The sequence below is a fragment of the Scleropages formosus genome, chromosome 14 (assembly GCF_900964775.1).
Source record: "Scleropages formosus chromosome 14, fSclFor1.1, whole genome shotgun sequence".
Classification (NCBI taxonomy): domain Eukaryota; kingdom Metazoa; phylum Chordata; class Actinopteri; order Osteoglossiformes; family Osteoglossidae; genus Scleropages; species Scleropages formosus.
Genome location: NC_041819.1, coordinates 17177295 through 17199463, shown reverse-complemented (window position 1 = coordinate 17199463; position 22169 = coordinate 17177295). Strand labels below are relative to the sequence as shown.

At 42.2% G+C, this 22169-nt stretch overlaps 1 protein-coding gene across 10 annotated transcripts in view; it reads left to right on the top strand.

The window, feature by feature from the left end:
* The window catches only part of npas2 (neuronal PAS domain protein 2), a 66527-nt gene that overhangs the window by 27708 nt on the left and 16650 nt on the right, over positions 1-22169 (top strand). For 5 of the 10 annotated variants that reach the window (XM_018746597.1, XM_018746600.1, XM_018746601.1 and 2 more), the window contains exons 1-8: positions 35-626; positions 13345-13544; positions 14768-14824; positions 15205-15359; positions 16401-16492; positions 16788-16877; positions 18426-18546; positions 21031-21144. In XM_018746597.1, the coding sequence (XP_018602113.1) occupies positions 13489-13544; positions 14768-14824; positions 15205-15359; positions 16401-16492; positions 16788-16877; positions 18426-18546; positions 21031-21144 (685 nt within the window). In that variant the 5' untranslated portion in view covers positions 35-626; positions 13345-13488. Of the gene's footprint in view, positions 1-34; positions 627-9268; positions 9289-13344; positions 13545-14767; positions 14825-15204; positions 15360-16400; positions 16493-16787; positions 16878-18425; positions 18547-21030; positions 21145-22169 lie in introns of those variants that run through there. The other 5 variants (XM_018746594.2, XM_018746595.2, XM_018746596.1 and 2 more) reach the window with 4 other exon arrangements.

The following is a 22169-nucleotide window of genomic DNA, read 5'->3' as shown; positions in this document are numbered from 1 at the left end:
GTATGTTCGAGGCTACGAACACAGAGAGAGAGAGAGAGAGAGAGAGAGAGTGGGAGAGAGCGAGAGAAACGCGCGCGCATAACGCGACAATAACACAATTTGGAGGTTTAAACGGAGCGCGCCTCGTTTTACGGCGATGACACGCTGCGCGTCGCGAGCGCTCGCGGCAGCGCGACGATGACAGTAAAGATGACGGTGGCGGTGCTGGTGGTTATGATGATGATGATGATGATGATGATGTGGTGCTGGAAGTATCGAGCTGCGGACTGACCTACTTTCCTCCTCCAGTCCTGTTTACGGAGGCTCAGCGGCGAAGGGCGGCGCGGAGCGGCGAAGGAGAATCCCGCAGAAGCCCCGCGCTGCTCTCGCGCTCCCTCCTCGCGCTCCCTCCTCGCGCTAGCCTCCGCTCGCGCTCGCCTCACACTGTTTTCTCGCAGAACGAGGAGGTGGCGAGGACGCGCCGCGCTTTTCCCCCCCTCTCGCTTCTCTTCGGCCGGATCGCGGCTTCCATCGATCGCTCTCGGACCGGGACCAGTCGGGCTCCAGACGCGGGTTCATGTGGGCAGCAGCGCGTCGCGAAGAAATCCCTCGCAGCCCTCACGCAAAAAAAAGTCACTCGTTGGCAGGTACGGTAGGCGATTCTTCTCTTCTTGGTGCATATTTTTTTTTTTTTTTTTGTGCACGTTGATCAGCATTTTCCATCTGTTAAAAAAGAACAGCGACGCGAAGATCGCCGGCAGTAGTAAAAACCGTCGCGTAACCGTGGCTGACCTGACTGACAGATCGTGCTGCACTTTTTTCAACATTGATGGAGAACAAATTAGGTGTGTGTGGTGGTGACAGTGGTTGGTGTGTGTGACACGCGCTGTGTGTGTCCTGTTGGTCAGGCTAAGGCGACGCGACGCGCCGCGGTCCGGATTATTGCGCTGACTGACTGCTCTCAATCACTTTCGGATCCCTGACATTCCTTCTCACCGAAGATCAAGTTTTCCGGGTTGGACGAGAGCACAAGAAGAAGAAGAGTGTCCGCACTCGGCAGAATGTCGCTACTTTCTTCTCTGTACTGTACACTGTGTCCATCATCATGGGCACTTGTCAGATGATCAGTTTTCATAAAAGCACAGTTCTGTAGTATTGACCTTCTCTAGTGTACAGATTCCATACGTAGCATACAGGTTCCCTGGTTTCCATACTGTACACATTCCATAAGACATAGATAGGTTCTATAATATATATAGATTCCATTGCAGGTTCCATAATGTGTGTTTTATATACAGCTTCCGTCAAATAGAGTTTCCACAATACAGATTGCATAATGTATTTTCCATATTGTACAGGTTCCATAATGCGCGGGTTCTATAATGTAGTTTCAGTCATCTCCAATTCTGTGGAATGTAGTTTCCACAATGTCCGATTCCATATTATACAGGATCTGTCATGTATAGTTTCCATAATTTTCAGGTTTTGTAATGTAAAGATGGGGGGTGTGGTGGCTCAGCTGGATTGGCTGGGTCCCGCCTGGGGTTCGAGTCCTGCTTGGGGTGGCCTGCGACGGACTGGCATCCCATCCAGGGTGTGTCGCCCCCCCCCCCTCCAGCCTTATGCCCCGCGTTGCTGGGTTAGACTCCGGTTCGCCACGACCCCCCTCGGGACAAGTGGCCTCAGTCAGCGTGTGTGTGTAATGTAAAGATTCCATAATGTGGCTTTTTTAATGTACCGTTGTATAATACACAAGCTCTGTAATGTACAGGTTCCATCATGTAACATTTCCATAATTTACTTGTTCTGTAATGTATAGTTCCATAATACACAAGCTCTTTAATGTACTGGATCCATAACGTGTAGTTCCCGTACTGCACATAACCAAACATCCCCCCACCCTAGAAAAATGTTTTGGGTCCAGTTTGTATGAAATGGATACAGAGTGGTTACATTGACCCTTGTGCTGCTGTTGTCCCAGTGAAAAGGTTCGAACCCCTTTCACCATGGTGTTCCCTAGCAAACTTTCACTGTAGTTACTGTATCTGTACTGTACTGATGTTGGGGGGGGGGGGGGTCTGGGTTTTTGTGCCTTGTATTGTACTTGAATTTTACCCCTTCAGATAACTTGTTGAGTGAGACAAACACACCCTTACGGTAAAAAACTGCCCATGTCTGCCCATTAGCATTCACGGACACAAGGAAAATGCCTTCTGATGAGAGCTTCGATCCACAGAAATATCATGATAAACCAGTATCTCATGTTTTCACTCATTTACACCATAGGCTATTTTAAACCAGTCACAGTTAATGGTTAAGTAATGGTGGCTTTTTTCTTTTTTCACTAAATGAAGTCTCACATAAACAATAATATTTCGGTTCCTTATTGTGGGGCAAATCCAGGCTGTTTGTACTGCTTTTGGAAATGCACATCATTTTTTAGAAATATAATGTTAATGTTAATATTTATTTGATAAGTTTACTTATTACTGGCCAGCCCTTTAAGTGAAGTGGGGGTGAGAAAATGTGTGCTGTGGTTATTTCAGTTTCATTTTCCCATGGACCTTTTACCTTTAACTGGCACTCCTGTTGGATGCGTTGATTTAGAACAGGCCACGGAATCTCCTGGCAGCCTGTCAAATCAATTTAGGGAAGCCCAGCATTCCCCCTTAATGTTCATTATATTTAATGTACTCTAGATGGAAATTGCAAATACGGGTTTAGGGTGAATGAAATGGCACGGCGAGGGTGTGGAGTAATTTCATCATCTGCCGTGGTTTTGGCCTTAACAGGCAAGCGCGCCAGTTGGTGGGGAAAAAGGCTGTGTTGTTGCATGTTTAGACCAGATTGACTCATTAGACCAGTGAACAGCTATAAACCACCTTCAAAATACAGTCTTCTTGATGCAACAAATGACAAGGTAATTCTGTAATTTTCCATCAAAGCTAGCATTTAGACTTGATAATTGTCTGGGTGAAATGGCTGTCAGGTTCTAAAAAAAAAAAAAAAAGCATATATTTACATTTTATTTATTTATTTATTTATTTTTTTTTAAATGGATTTTAGGTAAGAACCTTGAGCAGAGAAATAAAAATATTAAAGTAGCTAAAAAAACTTCCCAGTGATGAAATTGAACCCCAGGCTGAAGTGGAACTGAATCATGTTGCCTTCCATGGTGATAATTAATGAACTCTTGGGGGTCTGATAGCCAGTTGCCAGAAATATTCTGAAATTTCAACGTCAGAATTTCTCGACTCATTGATCTGGGTCACAATATTGTGTGTGTGCACAGCCAAAGCTATTTGAGAAATGAACAAAAAAATGATTCGGCTAGCTATCTTTTACTGCCTGTTCGATGTTTACGGTAAAGAATATACGGTACATCCCAGCAGGGAAGCGACTGGCTGGGAAACGTAGTGATAATGTAAAGTAAACAATGACAGTGTTTTAGAATCAGGAATTTTTAACGTCTGTCATTGATTTAAGGAGTAATTTTCAATAACTTGCAAAGACTTGTTCTCGCTGTTCATGACTGTTGAACCTACCTGGAATGGAACAACACACAGGCTTTACGGGATGAACTTGCTCATGAAGTTTTAATTTTAAAAGGAACAAGGTCGGCTTGTAAACGATAACGCAGCTTTGACCAGAATTAAATTGCATCCTTGTCAACGTGAACCTCCTCAAACTCACTATGCAACAGTCTGGAGTTTTGTGACTGAGGACAAAATTGAAAAATCCCACCGTAGAAATTAGAGCGGAAAAGACATTTGTAATTATAGCTGGTAAACAGCAGCTGACTAAGATTACCTTGCAAGCAGCTGTGCCTTAACAAATAATTTTAAATTGAATCCGTTCCCCATTAAAAGACAGTACTCTGCAAGGTACTGTCATTATTTTCCCTCCTAGCTGAGATTTATCTGAAATGGAACTGCGTCAAGTTGGGTTAAGAACTTTGCTCTGGGAAGCTGCAGCCGGCCTCGCCTGGGACTCGATCCGCGGGGTTACGAATCCGTGGCCTTGGCTGCAATGCTACCTGCTGCCGTCGTTCTTGGAGGCGGCACTGCGGCGCTTTGACCTGTTAGTAACATTTGGACCTCACGCTCCTTTTGTTAAACACGTCCGATCATGTTTCACTGCGGTAAAACGGATATTCTGTAACTCCGGTGGTGTCAATGCCTTCATCTGCTTTATTCTATGCACCTCTCCTTTGAGCTCAGGAGCCGTTGTTCCTCTTGACATGATACAAGAATCGTAACCCATGGAAGTAGCATCGGGGTGTTAATACCATTTAAACTTAAATGATGAAAGGGTCAGAATTACCATCCACAAATCCCATCTTGCACCCGATACTGACTGCAATACCTGTCTTATGGCGCATGATTTAACCTGAAGTTTAACATGAAAATTCGTTTTCAGAAAGTAATGCAATAGCAATATTATCTGTTATCTATTATCTCAATTAGATATTGAATAATTTCTTAAAGCGAATTCAGCTTGTACTCCATCTTTACGGTTTCACTTTTTAAAGTGCAAGTTTTTGCTTTTATGCTACAAAAGGATCAGTGTAAATCAAACTGAATGACCGAAAACACATTTAGTCATAACGATAATATTATACGTAAAAATGAACGACTGTGCGCAGCCTTTATTGCACCAGTCAAAAGTATTTTTATCCTTGCGCTGTAATTTTAATCTATGAACTGCCATTCGTACTGCCGAGAATAATTTGTATCCATCCATTGCAACTTGAAATTGTGACTGAAAGAGTTTGTGTGAAATGAAAAGATTTAATTTGAAGCCGTGTTTATATGACGTTTGATTCTGAGGTGGTTTCACAATCCTGACTTTTACATCTGATAATATAATATCTAATTTACAGTTTAATGTTTACAAACTCCATGTTACAGTGCCTAATGTCATTTCTCCGGCCTTTCTGGCAGCGAACCGATAAAGTCGATTACAATCTGAAATTTGTATTTATGTGTTTTTAAGTAATGATGTTAGAGAAAAAAACGCTCAACAAGCTTTTTGTGCTAAAAAGAGCACAAAGTCTCTAGGAATTTACTTGGAATGTGCTGTAAAACCAATTCCTAGATGATTAATCGTTTCAAGTCTTGCCAGCTGCAGATGTCAATATGGGGGCTATAAAACAGAAAGACTGAGTGAAAACAAGAAGCAAAATCTTGAAATCAGAAGCAGTTTATAAATCGCTGGCATTTCGCACATAATTTGTCTTTATGTATGAGGAAGTTTATGCTGTTCTAGCTCTGTTGCATTGTAATGCTCATCAGCATGCTTACCGCCGAGTCACGGTTGCGTTGCATATCCAAGGCACGTGGAAGTTGTTTTACCAGGGTAACACTGGATTTCCTCCTTATTGTTTAAGCATCGGGAACAAATGCAACTACCCAGAAATAGCCCTGTATATCATTAGTGCAGTGTCAGTAAGGAAACGGCAGTTAGGAAATGTTCATAGCGCATCGGTAACATGAGCTCACCACCTGAAGTACTGGGAACTTTTCGTAAGGAAGCACTGGCTAAAAAATAGAAAGAAAGAAGAAATCCATCTATTCTCTTTGATGATCCGTGTTGATGTGACTTTGGTTCTCTCTCTCTCCTTTTTTCTGGAAAAATGTTCCACAACTTCACAATCCACAGACATGTGTTTAGTTTACAACGGATAAAAATGGCTTTGACATTTCAATGAACTGCCATTATTCGGATCACAGTATGCTGTTGTTTTATTCTGCCTTGTACAGAAACAGCTTCATCTTTTGCATTCAGTTTTGAATTAATGAGGTTCCTCAAAGGGTGATCAGATTTGCACGGTGCAGGTTGTTGATGAAATTCCCTCGCCTGAATTAGAACATGATTATTGATTTTAATTTCATGGCTAGGAAAGGCTTATCAAAAGGCACGCTCATCTCAGTGTCAAAATCAAGTAATGAGTTTCGGTGCTTCAGTCCCTGTAAAATGCAGTATTGAGCTCCACATGGTGACCATGACAATAAGGCATCTCAAGGAATATGAGGATTGTGAGTACCATGATAACAACAGCCAAAATATTGGAACAAGTCACATTTATCTGATGCTTTTCTCAAAAGTAACTTAACAGTGTAAAGATATATATATATACAATTATTTACCCATTTAAACAGCTGAGTAATTTTACTGAAGCAATTGAGGGTAGGTACCTTGCTCAAGGACGCTACAGCTGAAGGTGGAAATCAAATCTTGGACCTTTCGCATCGAAAGGCAGCGGCTCTAACCACTACGCTACCAGCCGTCCAATTGTAGGGACTATTATTAAAAAAGACAATAATCAAAGAAGAGAAAGGAGCCACAAAGGAGATCAAAAATGTTGATGAGAACCTGAAAATAACGTCCATTTGATGAAAAATGTTTAAGAAAACAGAAATGAGTAAACTGGAGACCATTGGTCTTAGCTGTTGGTTGAAGAACAATGACATAACTAGTGGCATGGTCTCTGCATCGTACATGTCACTCCTTACGTAATACAGATGCACACTGATGACGTCCTTCTGAAACGCATCTGATTCATACAATTTATTAATATACGTATATACAAAGTATTAATCTCACTAAGCTTGAATGTGTATTTTCTCTCTAATTTCATAGCTAACCAGTTTATCTGAAAACTACTTTCAACCATGTTGGTTTTATGTGTATTTCACTGTATGTAAATGTATGTAAATAGATGTATATATGGTGGGGTTGCGCTGGTGCAGCGGGTTTGGCCAGGTCCCGCTGTGTGGTGGGTCTGGGGTTCAAGCCCTGCTTGGGGTCCCTTCCAGCGGACTGGCGTCCCGTCTGCGGTGTGTCCCCTGCCCCTCCAGCCTTGCACCCTGCGTTGCCAGGTTGGGCTCTGGTTTGCCGCGACCCTGCTTGGGACAAGCAGTTTCAAACATTGTGTGTGTGTGTATATGGCACTCTAATGCATGAGTAATACACTTTTTTGTATTGTACTTAGAGATGTACATTGCTTTAGAGGAAAGCATCTTCTAAATTAATAAATGTCATTATAGGGTAATTTAAAGAATATGAGTTAACTGCTGTTCCCTGCTCTGTGGTACAGCGACATGAATCCTCAGCTGCATCTGTTTTTGCACTTGTCAAGATAAGGTACCTGACTCGTACCCCAAAACTTATAGTATTACCACACTACACTCCACAATTTGGGGCCAACATGAGATAGAAGCTCCCCATCTACCTTTCCCATGTCTTCGTTCAGTGGCCTTTGCATTTGCACAGATTATTTTCTATGTATGTTTTGGGTAATCCTGAATGTTTATGTTCTTCCTGGATCCAGCCCTGATAGAAGTAAGACTAGACTAGACTTCAGAGTCTTGACGCTTTCTGCCTTTTTTCTGAAAATTTTTGTTACATTCTTGTGTTTTGAAACTTGCAAAGTCGGTGAGTTTTGTAATTGTTGTTTTCTGGCAACAAGTGGCGCAGTGGGTTGGACTGGGTCCTGCTCTCCGGTGGGTCTGGGGGTCGAGTCCCGCTTGGGGTGCCTTGTGACAGGCTGGCGTCCTGTCCTGGGTGTGTGTCCTCCAGCCTTGTGCCCTGTGTTGCCGGGTTAGGCTCTGGCTCCCCGTGACCCCGAATGGGACAAGTGGTTCAGAAGATGTGTGTGTGGCAACAAGGACACCATTTAAACCTGCATATCTAAAAATTCTGTTTGGTTCATTAAAACTGCCCCTCATCCTGTCTCTCAAGTGTTTATCACTGCAGTGACACTTTCCTATCCATAACATAAGCGCTGTAATCTGGAACTGCGTCCAAATTCTGACCAGAGCAGAACTGTATGAATGAAGCCAAGTGCAAGAAGGATTTCACGGCCTCTTCAACAAGGTCATTATTTAAACTACGTATTCTTACAAATTTCATCGAACTGCTTTGCTAGTTCTGTTCAGTACTTTATCGACTTCTGTAGTTTGAATTCTGTTATTGTTTTTATTCGGAACTTATTCAAGGGTGTAGTTAGTTTCAGAATCAATACAATGCTTATTCTGAGTCTTCAAGATGGATTTTAGAAGAAAATCATGCGTAAGAGTCTATCTTAGTAAAAATGCACATTTTTGTTGGTGTTTTGTGTTTTTTCCATTGCTGGAGGTGCTTATACCCGCCATCCTTTCTTCCTTCAAGCTTTGGAAAACTTTAGACGTTGTAGAATTTCCTGCTTTAAATGATAAAGTTGTTGAATTTCCAATTTCTTTTATTATATCATATCCATTATAACAGTGTTACAATAATGTAAATGCATATAACTAATATTATTGTATTATTTTATCACTTTATTACTGTGTTATATTTTATTTATAGCATCAGGGCAAAGTAGCTTTTCCAGAGTTAAACTGATGCTCCAAGACAGACTTCACTGCCTTGCAATATTATCCATAGAATGTGATGATGGAAAAAGATGACAGGATTTTGAAAGAGCTTGCATAACAGAAAGCACAAAAGAAGCTTAGTTTTAACACATTTTCTGAGAGAAAATAAGCTACTAAATATATCTGTTGTTTTGTTTTTATACAACATAATAGCATATGTTGCTGATACCTCATTTGAAATAATCAGTAATCAAAATGGTCCACATTTGGCCCCACGGGCGCTTTGGTCAGCCCCGATCATTCCCGCTATTTAAGAGCTACAAAATTATTCCTTTTTGCATATCTATTGTTTTTTTTATGAGTTTTACAAGTTTTGTCGGTGACTGGAGACACAAAGCTTAGCTCTTTAGTAGTTTTGAGCAGTGGATCCAGTAGAACAAACTGTAGATCCCATATAGAACCCACATCTACGTCAAGTGGAACTTTTTATATATGCAGATAGTTGGTGTTGAACTTGAACCTCAGTATGTGTCTCTGTGTATGAGTGTTGTACTCCCCAGTGTCCAGTAAATCAACTCCAGAAAGCTGCTCAGGTTAACTGTAGCTCATATTTTATGGAACGGAAGGCCGTATTCGAACCTTGTATCTGTGGGTAGGAACTCTCAAATGACCATTCGCCCATCAGGTCTTCACTTCCTCCTTGAGAGAGCTGCCTGATCTCTCATAATGAAATCACCATTCCACTGAAACAATTCATTTCAGCCCAGCTGCATGCTAATCTGCTGTACACTTCAGTTCTGAGTCTTCTTATGGCTTTTTCAGTTAGTCTTGGCCCACATTTTTCCTCTGAGCTTTGCTTTGTTTAAATAATACATGTTTCACCATTTTAGGATCCAGTCTGCCTTGTTAGACACATCTTCAACACCAAGTCCCTTCTTCCCTGCTGAGAAAAGTAAGACACACCCCAAATCTGACTCAGTAATAGTTCAAAATTTATACCTTTGTTATATCTGTGGGATGGAGAATTTAGCAATTCCCTGTTGTACATGGTCTGCCACATATGATATGACATGGGTTCGTAAGGAGGGTTGTTATATTTTCAGGGCAGCAGGTAGTGTAGCAGTTAGATTTGCCACCTTTGGGCTTAGACTGCAAGTTCATACCCCACCTCCCGCTCCAGTACCCTTGAGTAAAGTACCTCCCCTGATTTTCTCCTGTAAAAATTACCCAACTCTGGGTAAATTGGTAAATCAGTGAAAGTATTGTAATTTGCTTTGGAGAAAGGTGTCAGCTAAATGTCTAAATTTCTGTTTTGAGGGGTGGACCATGAAAATGCTGACTATAACCAGCAGGTTGTGTAGCATTTAAAGCCATGGGACAACCTGATGATTGCTCATTCAAGCCCCACTCCTCACTATGCTTACCCTGAAGTGCTCCATTAAAATTCCCAGTAGCATAAATGGGTCAAATTCTATAAGTTGCCCTGGATGGAAGCATCAGCTAAGCAAAAAATGAATAAAAATCCATAAAATGACCTTTTCGTTGTCTTTAAAGAAATCGGCAATGCAGAAATGGCGTCCTGTCAAGAGTTCAGTTTGGACCGATTTGTAAGTTCCACAGCCATGATAAACGTCACCATCAGAATGAACTGTGGTAAAATAGCAGCATTTCACAAAAGAGGCCATTCAGGTCCTCCTTGGCCCGTGTCTTTACACCATGTTTACAAGGCACACAACGTCTTTGTTTCTTCTCAAGTGGTCCTAATTGCAGAGCACCAACCGTCTCGCCTGGGTCCGAAGTGTCGGTGTTTGCTGTGTCGTCTCATGGCAAGAGATCCCCACGCCATGGAACAACTATTAACTCAGCTGTTCCACCCCCCCAAAAAAAAGCATATGCATTTCATTTCAATGATCATCTTGTCTGGTTGCTACCACATGCCTTGCTTAAGACGAGCACATAATAATCAATTTGTGGTCTCCTTCCATTGAAAATGACCGCCAAGGCCCGGTCCTTAAAATGTAAGTCATGGAAAAGAGCCACTGAACCTTCACAGTTCCATCTCCCTAATTAAGACATTTTACAGAGCGAAGCCCTGTCCTTTCGGTGGGGGAAATAACAGCAGTATGTTTCTTTCCTAATGAGTTTGGAACTAAATCATAAAACGTTCCGACGTGGAAGGAAACGGTTCCAAATTCGTCATTTGATGGTTTTCATTTAATTGCCTTCAACGTGCAACCCAAGCAGGAGGGAAGACGGAGGAAAGGTGTCCGTCTTTGTAGTCTATACACCACACAGGTTACTTTGGGCTCGGATCCAAGATAAAGTGACCTACATAGATGAAGATTCTATCTTTAGAGGCTGTCAGTCTTAAAAAAAAAAAAAAAGGTTATGACCGATCAAGTGTGAGGTGATGTGATGTAACATTTATACAACGCAGTACATCCCGGTGGCAACCATTTCGAGGACTGTTCTGCAAATGTATCAGTCTTTCGCGTGGAACATTAACAATACCTTTTCAAAGTCAAATTATAATCCAGAGTCATTGCAAAATGTAGTCTGCGGAACATTTAAAACTGTCGACATAAATGTAGCTAAACTAATGAAAAAGTGCTGTCTCAGTTCACACATTGCATACATTCTTCAGAGCTGCATACAGCATTTGTCAGCTAAATGTATTTAGGCTTACTTGACAAATTGTATATCTGCAAGAGGGGATGCGGTGGCACAGCGGGTTTGGCTGGGTCCTGGGGTTCAAGTCTTACTTGGGGTGCCTTGCAATGGACTGGTGTCCCTCCCTGGGTGTGTCCCCCCTCTCTGGGTGTGCCCAGCCCCACACCCTACGTCACCGGGCTAGGCTCCGGCTCACCGCAACCCCGCTTGGGACGAGCGGCTTCAGCCAGTGTGTGTGTATATATATCTGCATATCATGCTGAGAATGTAATACTGTAATGGGGTAGGAGGTGGCACAGTGTTTAGAGCTGTTGCTTTCCAGCTGAAGAACCTGGGTTTGAATCCGAGCACCTCCTGTTATAGTGCCATCTAGCAAAGTACTCTGAATTGCTGCAGGGAAAGTAGTATAAGTGAGTATGTAGTTGTAAAAGTAGCTTAGTATACAGATCTGACGTAAGCCTTGAGAAAATTGTCTGCTCAATTTCACTTTTTATTCATCTGGCTGGATGCTTTTCTCTAAAGTTACTTCCAATGTTAAGCTATTTACACTGATTTACTCACTTATACAGCTGGGTCATTTTTTTCATCAGTTATACATTTAGGGCAATCAGTTCTCCGTTTGGGGTTAGTACCTTGCTCAAGGGTAGTACAGCAGGAGGTGAGATTCAGATAAAGGTTCCTCAGATTCAAGGCAGCAGGTCTAACGTCTACACCTCATACAGCATTTTGCTTGTTCCATCTTTCTGTTGATTGTGAGTCTGCAGCGATGTTGATTCCACTCATTCAAGCAGCCGTCCACATGCAGGGTACTGTCTTTCATCGGGCAAAAAGAACAGCACATCCCTACTCATCTCCTTATTTTTAATCATGCAGGCTGACGTACCGTGGTGCGTTATAATTCCGAGCCTCCAGTTGGATGACTATTTAATTACATCTTTACAAGAAATGGAGGAAAATTCCCGGCGGCTTTCGGGAGAATGGAACATTTCCTCTGCATTTCTCGCAAATCCCCTTTGTTAATCAGAAATGTGAACTGATATTTTGGCCCCTCCTTCCAGTCAGGTTTCTAGGATGTTTTTAGGTCACAGGAGTTTCTTCGTGTAACCTTTGCTAGGTGTAGGATTAGCGACTCCTCCACTGAGGCAACTCAAGACGTCCCGAACATTTCCCTCCTTTTTTCAACTCTGGCAAACGTGGCATTAACATACTGGCTTTCCCTGCATCTTGAAAATGAATTGGTTCACTCTTTTTCCATTTGAATAATGTACACATCGGTGAATCGAAAGCCTTCACTCTTTAGCAGTGTAGTTTACTGTGGTTTACAGTGCAGTAAATCTTTTAAGAAGTTTTTTCCCCATTTGGAAGGGAACTGAACTGGTTTATGCAACAACATACTAAGGAAATACAAATACATACAAGTACACAAAACAACTGAAAGGCGCAGGTTATAATGGGTTGTTGAATATGAAAAGAATTTAAATTTTTTGAAAAAAAGTTGAGCATTGCTGATTTATCCAAAGTGGTCAAGTTTCAACAGAACCTGGAATGTGTTGTTGCCTGTGTATAGGTATTTGTTATATTTGTAAAAGCAAAGTGTTAACAAGCAACCGATGAATTTATGTTGTACAAGATTTTTTTTACCATACTGAGGATTTGTCTTTAATTCAAAGTAAGTACAGTCCAGAAATATTATTGTACTTGTTTTGAAATAAGCAGTATACCTTTTTTTACACTTTGTAATGCTATATGTTTAGTAATTGAATTCTTCGTGTATGCATGGGATTCAAACATTCATCCTTCTAGCTATAAATGCAGCTTACCACATTTACCACTAGTGTATTGTGAGTAGGGGGGTGTGGTGGCGCAGTGGGTTGGACCGGGTCTTGTTCTCCAGTGGGTCTGGGGTTCGAATCCCGCTTGGAGTGCCTTGCGACAGACTGGTGTCCCCGTCCTGGGTCTATCTCCTCTCCCTCCAGCCTTACGCCCTGTGTTGCTAGGTTAGGCTCCGGTTCCCTGCGACCCCGTATGGGACAAGCGGTTCAGAAAATGTGTGTATTGTGAGTGCATTACTATATAGGGGTAAAAGTTTCCGCAGTGTTTTTTAAAAAGAAATGTCATTGCTCCGGATACTTTTTGACTTACCCTTGTACATATAGGTAAATCTCAGAAATTTCCTCTTCTGCAAAAGAAATGTTAGATGTATGTAATATGAAGAGATGAAAGGTGACATCTAGTTGTGGCTGCAAACTTCTTCGGGCTGCATGCCTAAAGAATGCCTTGTGTGCCATGAAGATAAGTTGCCACTTTCCTAAAATGTGATGGACGTTATATTTTTCAGGCCTTGGTCTTCTGTGTGTCGTGGCCCATTCCGGAAGCGGACAGGGGCAACGCGCCTTCACCACCACTGGGAGCTGCAGCCCCGGGTAGCGCGAATGGGACAAGCGAGACCAGAGAGCGGGCCTAGACGGGTGTGGGAGTGAGGATGGACAACCTTTCTGAGTTTGGGAGCCTCTGTCCGTCCAGTCGGAGGGAATGGGAGTGAGTACTTCCGGCTGTCCGTGGAACCGTTTCATTGTAAACTGCTTAGTTATGATAGGACCAGGAGCAGCCTGTGTACACGGCTGCGGTCGAGGGTCCGTAGCCCTGCATGTCTGAAAATATATGCGAATCAACCACATTTGTGTCCCTGAAGCAACAGGTGAGGTAACACAACTATCCCACGTGTATATGTGTGTTTGTGTCATATACACGTATATAATCACGCATTAATTTCTACCTTATCTGTTCATATTGTAAGTAGCTTAACATTGTAAGCTGCATGAAGACAAGTGTAAGCAAAATAATGTGAATGTAATGTACCTATACTGAGCTCCACAGTAAGTGTCATTGAGGGTTTCACATTGCATGGGATGCATTTCGGTCCTATTTCAGCGCTTTCAGTGCATCAGAGACGGATTCTGTTAGCTAGTAGTACTTTGAGCAGAAAAAGATTGTTTTATAGTTAAGGATTGATTAACAAAGCCAAAGTAAGGACGGATAAAAGTTGGTCATTACTGTCAAAGGCCTCATTACAATTAATTAAATCTTGATTTTTCTGAGGAATTTTCTTGGAATTTTTAACATCATTTGTGTATTTCTTTAGTGTTGTTAAAGATAAATAAAAATATTGATCAACACAGCATACAGCTGTTGGTGAGCACCAAAAATCCCAAGATTTACTATTTAACACTTTTTTAAACCTGCTGTATAAATTATGCTTAATAACTTGATGTACAAACATAACATTGTAAGTGACTTTGGTGAAAGGTACCAGCTTAATATAATATAATATAATATAACTCAATTACCTGCTCTTGCATCACAGGCATCTGTTTATATCCACACATCCACTGTGATGCCTTAATAGTCAATACCAATAGTGGCTTAACCCGTTTTTGTAACTTTTCATTGCTATTCTTTCCTGGTAAATCTGTGTTAAAATTAAATATTTCTACTTCTTTTGTGTACCGCTGCAGCCCTGCCAACTATACAGCTCAGGATGCTACTTTATGCATAAATAATAGATTGAGGCTTATTCTGTAGCTGTGTTATTGTTGCTTAAAGTGCTCTGAGAGGGAGCGATTATCTCCGCGATGGAGGGTAAATCAAAGGGAGAGAATCCATGTGCTGCTGCCATCTGCTCTGCTCTCGTCTGCTGATATCAACATGGACTGTCGCAAGAAATGACACTGTGGCCCTCCCTCTCTCGCCTTTTCCTGTAGCACTAGCAGTTGTGTGGATGATCTGCTGGATGAAGATGAGAAGGACAGGGCAAAAAGGTAATTCTGCCCCCGCCGTACACTAATGAGCTCTGCCTCTAGTCCTTTTTCTGTGGTTGAGAAAAGTTAGAAAAGGGGCTGCAAGTAGGGTAAAGATCAGCAATTGAAGGCATGTAGTTTAAGTCTGCTCTAATACCCCTGAGTAAGGTACTTACACTGATCTGATACAGTAAAAATGACCCAGTTGTATAAAAGGGTAACAACTATAATTAGCTGAGTATAGAAACCGAACATTGCAAGTTATTTTGGACAAACGCATCAGCTAATAAACAAACTAATAGATGCCTACTCTTGACTGAATAATGAGAGGAGAAAGCTGCAGGTGTTACACATGTTGCTGTTGTTAAATCATTTCCCCCTTGTCCTTTTCATCCCAAAAGGGCATCGCGAAATAAATCGGAGAAGAAGAGGAGGGACCAGTTCAATGTCCTCATTAAAGAGCTGTGCACCATGCTGCAGAGCCAGGGTTACCCCCGCAAGATGGACAAGTCCACCATACTGCAGAATACCATCAACTTCCTGCAGAAACAGAAAGGTGGGTCTTAGGTGGGTCTAGACCCTCTTCAGAAGGTACTCCTCATTGATCAAGCTAACATCATACTTAGGAGCTCCTGAGGAGTTAAACCCCAGCAGGTAAAGACACGTTACATTTATGCTGTAGCCTGGAAGCCTAGATCACAGCTCGGATCCTGACCATGTCATTCTCCAGCCACGGTAGCAGAAGAACATGACCTTGCCCTCACAAATGCGTTATCGTTTAAGGGTGCTTGGCTAGTTACTCCACAAGACTGCCTTCATCTGTCAGTTGTCAACAGTGAGATTAGCTTTGGTCCCCTGTCATCAGTTAGCTGTCCTTCACAGCTTTGGGGCCAAAGAATTTGAATATTCTCCAGTTGACGTCGCTCATCTGGCTCTTCTTGTCCGTTTCGTTTATATAGATTTATTTGATATTTTTTGACATACTAAAAACACTTATGTATGAATCTAGCTCATTGTGTGAGTTTTACGCATTGTCTCCCTATTTGTAATCGAAGCAATGTTAAACCAGTTCCGTACCCTCCTTGCCATCAAACACATGCGAACGATCACTGAGTCAAATTTAACAACAGATTCTCCTACCTCAGCATAACAGTAAAAATAAAGTAGTGGTGAAGAAGGTAAAAGGGCTCAACAGCAGAACCTTTTTCTAGTAATTTGAGTCAAATAAGTATTCCTTGCTAGTGGATATGTTTAACCCATCCCTAGTCCCCGTCAACCGAGGCAGTGGAACGGAAACACTAGGCTTGGCAGCAGTGTTACTGACTCCATTCGTTGATTCCAATGGACAGGCGAAAATGGGGTCGCACCCCAACCAGAAGCCACTTTGCACCTGTAGAAGCAGTAGGGAAGTTGCAGAGCAGAGGCTTTTCTCTGCAAGCTCTGAGACGGCAGCCGTCCTTCCTCTCGGCAGGACGGCGCATTTCCTGGCAGAGCTGAGGTCTCAGCTGACGGCGGTCAACAGATGGCCTCCGCAATGTTTTTTTTTCACTCCCTTTTTTTTTTCTCTCCCCCCCCCCCCCCCCCCCAACCAACTCAGAGATCTTGGCACAAACTGAGTCCTGTGAGATCCGACAGGATTGGAAGCCCTCGTTCCTCAGCAATGAGGAGTTCACCCAGTTGATGCTGGAGGTTAGATTCAGTCTAAGTGCCTTTTCACTGACACTGTAATTTCATTTTACTTTGCTGAGTGCAGCAGCCCTGTGTTCATATTTATACCAGTGATGCTTTTATCAACATAGCCTCAATAGATGTTCTAACACCTGCAATGCTTCCATTATAGAAAAAGGATTTGAAGTAATGTGTTTACTAGAACATGCTCTTATTGTAATAACTCAAGAAAAACCTCTTTCCACCCTTAAATGTGCTCTTATTGCAATAACCCTGAAGAAAAACCCCTTTCCATGTTTGTATTCTCTTCTCATAGGCCTTAGATGGTTTCCTTATAGCACTTACGACAGACGGAAACATAATTTATGTCTCTGACAGTGTTTCTTCACTTATTGGCCATTTACCGGTAAGTCAGAAGCAGGACAATATGCTTGTTGTAATGTGTCTGCTGGATGCTTAGCAATTGTTCACGTCACTGATGCTGGTTTTCGTGTACATCGTTGTATGTCTTACAATGAAGAACTTGTACTATGAGAATGAGAAGCTTTCAGAAGCTGTTACGTAAAGCACAAAATGTTAGCGAAAAACTGCAGCATCTACATGAAAGTGCATATTGAGTTGATGCATGGAGTCCATAACACACACACACACACACACACACATACACACACAACACACGCTGGCAGAAACCGCTTGTCCCAAGGGGGATTTGCAGCAAACTGGAGCCTAACCTGGCAACACAGGGCATAAGGCCAGAGGGGGAGGGGACACACCCAGGACAGGACACCAGTCCATCACAAGGCACCCCAAGTGGGACTCGAACCCCAGACCCGCAAGAGAGCAAGACCTGGCCAAGCCCGCTGCGCTACCATGCTCCCCCGAGTCCATGACATACAAATATAAATAATAATGTGTGTGTACAGTATGTATGTATAAATGTTATACTGTCAATAAGTACAAACTCCACAATTTCTACCATTATAACCTTTTTCTCACCATGCTTCTCCTATGTTTGCATTGCATATTTGAATTGAGAAACATTTTGACACACATGAATTGCTACCCAAATGAAAAAGACATTCCGTAAGATTACAACAAAATAAAACCAAGGAGAGAGTTAAAAAACAGTATAGAACATCAAGTCTAAATCAGCATGAAACAAAACATGTTTTTTAAATAATTCCCCAAGAGGGATGAAACTGCACTTTACAGACAAATTAGCTAATCAGCACCAGAGCTAATTATTTGTGCAAACTCTTGGTGCAATACCAATAAAATTGGTCACCTATCCATAAAGTGTAGACTTTTCATATAGTATGTTAATATCATTTTGCGCTTCTAATTTAGGAAGCACAGAACAGATTAAGACGGGTGATTACCAAACATGACCAACTGCCATTTTTTGTCAGTCAGTTATGGTGGGCCAGAATATTCTTGATGAATTGAATTAAGTAGATAACATTTTGAGAGACTCTGAATTGCTACACAAATGTGTATGAAATCATATTTTTTATTGATCAAGGCAAACTCCCACTGAGATTATAATCTCTTTCAAGGTACCCCTGGATGGAACAGTCCACTATATTACAAGAAAATGAAAGTACATAAACCAAGCAAAAACTATAAAATAGTGCAGGACATCAGGTCTAAATCGTCAGTAAACAATGTATGTTTTTTATATAAATCCCCAAGTGGGGTGAAGCACTGTACCTTAAATCCAAGGTACAAATTAGCTGATTAATACCTTACCTTATTATCTTGCCAAAATCTAGGTGCAATAATAATAAAACTGGCCAATTATCCATAACATTAATACTCTCTGTACTGCATGTGAACGTCACCTCGCACTTTTCCCTTGTTTCATTTACAAAATTGCTGTCTTTTTATCAGAAGCACAAAACGGCGTACATTAAGACGCGATTACCGAACATGACCAACTGCTGTTTTGTATCAGTCAGATATGGTGGACCAAAATATTCTGAACTTCCTCCCTGAACGTGAGCACGGGGAGGTCTACAAGCTGCTTTCATCTCACATGCTGATGGGTGACCCCGTCGCTGCAGACTTCCTGGAGAGTGAGTGACACCGTGACGCCGTTCCTTCGAACCCATCCAGCACCATCAAACCAACCTCAAACACTGTGCTCTTGGTTAGATATGGACAACGATGCACTTCATATAATTTCCTTTCATGTTGCCATATATTTTAAACCTTATCAGAACATCTAGGGGATGCAAAAAGGCTGGGAAAATACCCCATCGTTCTCCCCAGAGGTTCCAAAGAAAATCTTCGACACGTGTCTTGGGAATACATTAGTGTGCCTACGGTCTTTTTTCTCGTCACATGATGATGAATCCAATACCTTTTTGGTGAATTTCATTTATACCTCTTTCGCAGGGGCAGTGGGATTCTGTGTAGCGGGGATTATTTTTGTCCTTCAAGTCAGAGGAGCTCTGGGAAAAGAAACCAAGGCCTTGTTTCACTGGAGATTAGAGTTCTGTGCAGCAATGTAACATTTAAATAGATGACACCAAAAAATGGAAATATGTACAATGCATCCAGATCCCCCCTGAGGAACAATTAATGTTTTTCAGAGAGCAAAAGTTACGACTGCAGCCCGGTCAACCTTTTTCGCTTCTTTTGATGTGTGGGCTAGCATAGCTGTTCTTTTTATTAGAGTTATTGTCATGAATTAAACATCAAAACCCGACAACCACCGAGAGGCATTCGGTTCTGTTGCGCAAACAGAAATTATACACTCTTGCAGTTGGAAAAGAAATTAACTTGAGGGGGAAACTTCTTTCGCTTGTAGTGCCGGAGCTACCTCCTGAAGGTTCCCCGCACAATGGTTTATTAGCCGTGAGACTGCCCGCTGTGATAGATGACACACTTATTCACACAGGCTATAATACCAACATAACCGCAGCAGGCAACTGCAAAGACAGCTAATCATTTGGCCGTAAAAGCCATCGAACAATACTCGGTGGGACCGGTGGCACTGCGCAGCCAGGACAGTTTTATTGGTTTTCTCTGCAGCGATGGCCTATTATTAGCCGCTCTGCTAATGATAGCCACTTGGCAGTTTAGTTTGTGAGTTTTAATCACCGTTATGGTTGTCGCTGTGATCCAGGGTGGTATCTAGGGCTCTAGACAGTGACCTTAATCTTTGCTTCAGCCGGCCACTCATCTGAGGATGACAGTGATCCTGCTGTGTGTTCTGACTGTTAGCGGGAGGCAACAAGTCAATAGCTGCGCCGCGCCGCCGTCGCACCAAAAGGGCTAACCGTCATTTCAGAGAACTTATTCACACAAGAGGATGTCTTTTTTTTCTTCGTTTTGTTTCCGCGGCACTTCCTTCTACAACAGCTGGGCATCGTAAATGGCTTGCCGCCACTCCTCTGGTGCGAAAAGGCCCGGCCGTATTGTACCGCGTCACCAGGGAACAATCGGTCCGCAAGCTTGAGGGGAAGCAGTTAGGCGGGAAAGCTATTATCACATCTATTGATGAGCCTTTCTTTACACAAAACCAAGAAGGATGTGTGTAACAATGGCAAAAACACATTCTGTGCCTCCTGACCCAGCGTCCCTGACACGTTGTCAGAAAACCGGGTGCTTAAGTCACCGAAATGTGCGTCATCTGCTTTAAAAATCAATTTGGCTTCCTCTGGCCGTTCGAAATGTCACCGTACCCTTGTTTTCCATCGCTGCATCATTCTTGGTATAATGGTCGCCAGCATATCGAGTCGGAGGCTTAATTGGTAAATTTAGTACAGCTCTTAGATGTGCGACTGAGCAATAAAAGGCACCAGGTCTGACTCATTGTGTTGCAAAGCTGACCCAAAATCACAGTTTTTTTCCATCTCTGCTTTGCAGCTCAAAGAAGCCTTTGTGGCAAATGACTGGAACATTACCACAGTATTACTGTGTGTTTGGTGGCACAGTGACATGTTTTCTGCCCCCGCTCCCTGGCACCCTCCCGTCCTCTCCCCTGTGTCCGTTCCACTGCCAAGTCTTGTTTAAATAAATCGCACATGAAAATGTCGAGCCACGGTTAAGTATTCATGATGACTAAGACCGACTGTGCGTAGTTTTAATAGTGTTTGGATGAAGCCCTGTCCCAGATTTTGTGCTGTGTAATGTAGGCCAAATACCGATCAGCACTGACAGCAGTGTGTGGGAGTACCATTTCAAATAATGCACTGATGTTCATCTTTTTTAAGCCTAAGAGAGATGTTTTTTAACTTATGAGTACATTTATTTATTTAATCCAGAGCAGGGTTGTTTCAGTCACTTACAGTCTGAATGATAACATTTTATTCAAAAATAAATAAAACATTGCAGAAAATCCCCTTTAACCACAACCCTTCTCTTAACTGACAAGCGAAGGCAGGGGGAAGTTTATATTCATTTGAAGGTTCTAGCTTTACTGAGCTCCTTACAACTGTGAAGACTTCTACTTCCTGTGAAGTAGAATTCACTGGTATTTAATGTATAGAAAAATAAAGAATGAACAGTTAGATTTTGATGTGCACTTCTGACTCGTCCTCTTTCTTTTTCAGATGAAACGCAGATTGAGTTCTGCTGTCATTTAGCCAGGGGAAATATGGATGCTAAGGAGCCCCCTACATATGAATATGTAAAATTTGTGGGAGATTTCAAGTTCCATAACAGCGGTAGGTGCCATGTTCTTAGTCTTTGACAATACTGGACAACAGAAACTGATCACCTTTAGCACATCAGGATGTCCTCACTACCCCCTTGTGACAAGTGTACTGTTTCTACATTAAGAGGACACAGATGTGGGGTTTCTGCGTTCAGTCTTTATTGTAGAACTCTGTGGGCAAGTCCTTTCTCACTCAGGTAGAGGCCTTAATAGGGGAGTCACGGTAACTGGGTGTTTGTTAGTGGTAACTAAGTTTCTGTGTTTGGGTAGCATGGTTAGCAGTATGGTTGGTATGTACACGCATTATGTTCCATATGTAGTAATTGTAGTGCGTTCTCTTCCAATTCTTCTGAGTTGGTGTGTAGTACATTTAGTTTCCTGTGTATATTGTGCTCTGTCTTCCCTCGTGCCACACCCTTTAGTGGAATTTGCAGTATTGTTACTACTGTGCATTATGGATCAGTTTTGGGGGGACTGCTGTCACTGTCCCTAAACCTGATAGTCAGCTCACTTTTATAAGGAATATACAGTACCAGTTGAAAGTTTTGAGTATAATTACTGCAAACGAGATTTATTCATGAGGCATGAGGCAAGTTTGATCAAGAAATGAGCCAACATATCTCCCCAGCTCATCCGTAGCAATTCACATAGATGTAGGATACTTCTGGGTTGCGTTGCTTTCACCCATCTGTCCAGTTCCTCCATAAAGTTATTGCCCATGTTTGTTACCCAGATCTACTCAGACTTTTGAGTGGTGTTGCAAACAGGTCATTAAAGTTCTTGTCTGACTAATGCAGACAATGAAGACAATGCTAATTGCTGTGAAGGAGAAACACAGCTGAGTAGCAGTTATTTACAGCTTTACAGGCTTGGGTCACTGTACTGTTCTCCCTGCGTGTTATGCACATCCAGTACGTTAACGCAGTTTTAACAGCAAGCCAAACTCAATTCTCACGAGCCAGGATATGAGCATCTTGCTCCTTTATTGTCTCCAAATGACAAGTGAAAATGTGAGTAAAACTATGATAAACAGAA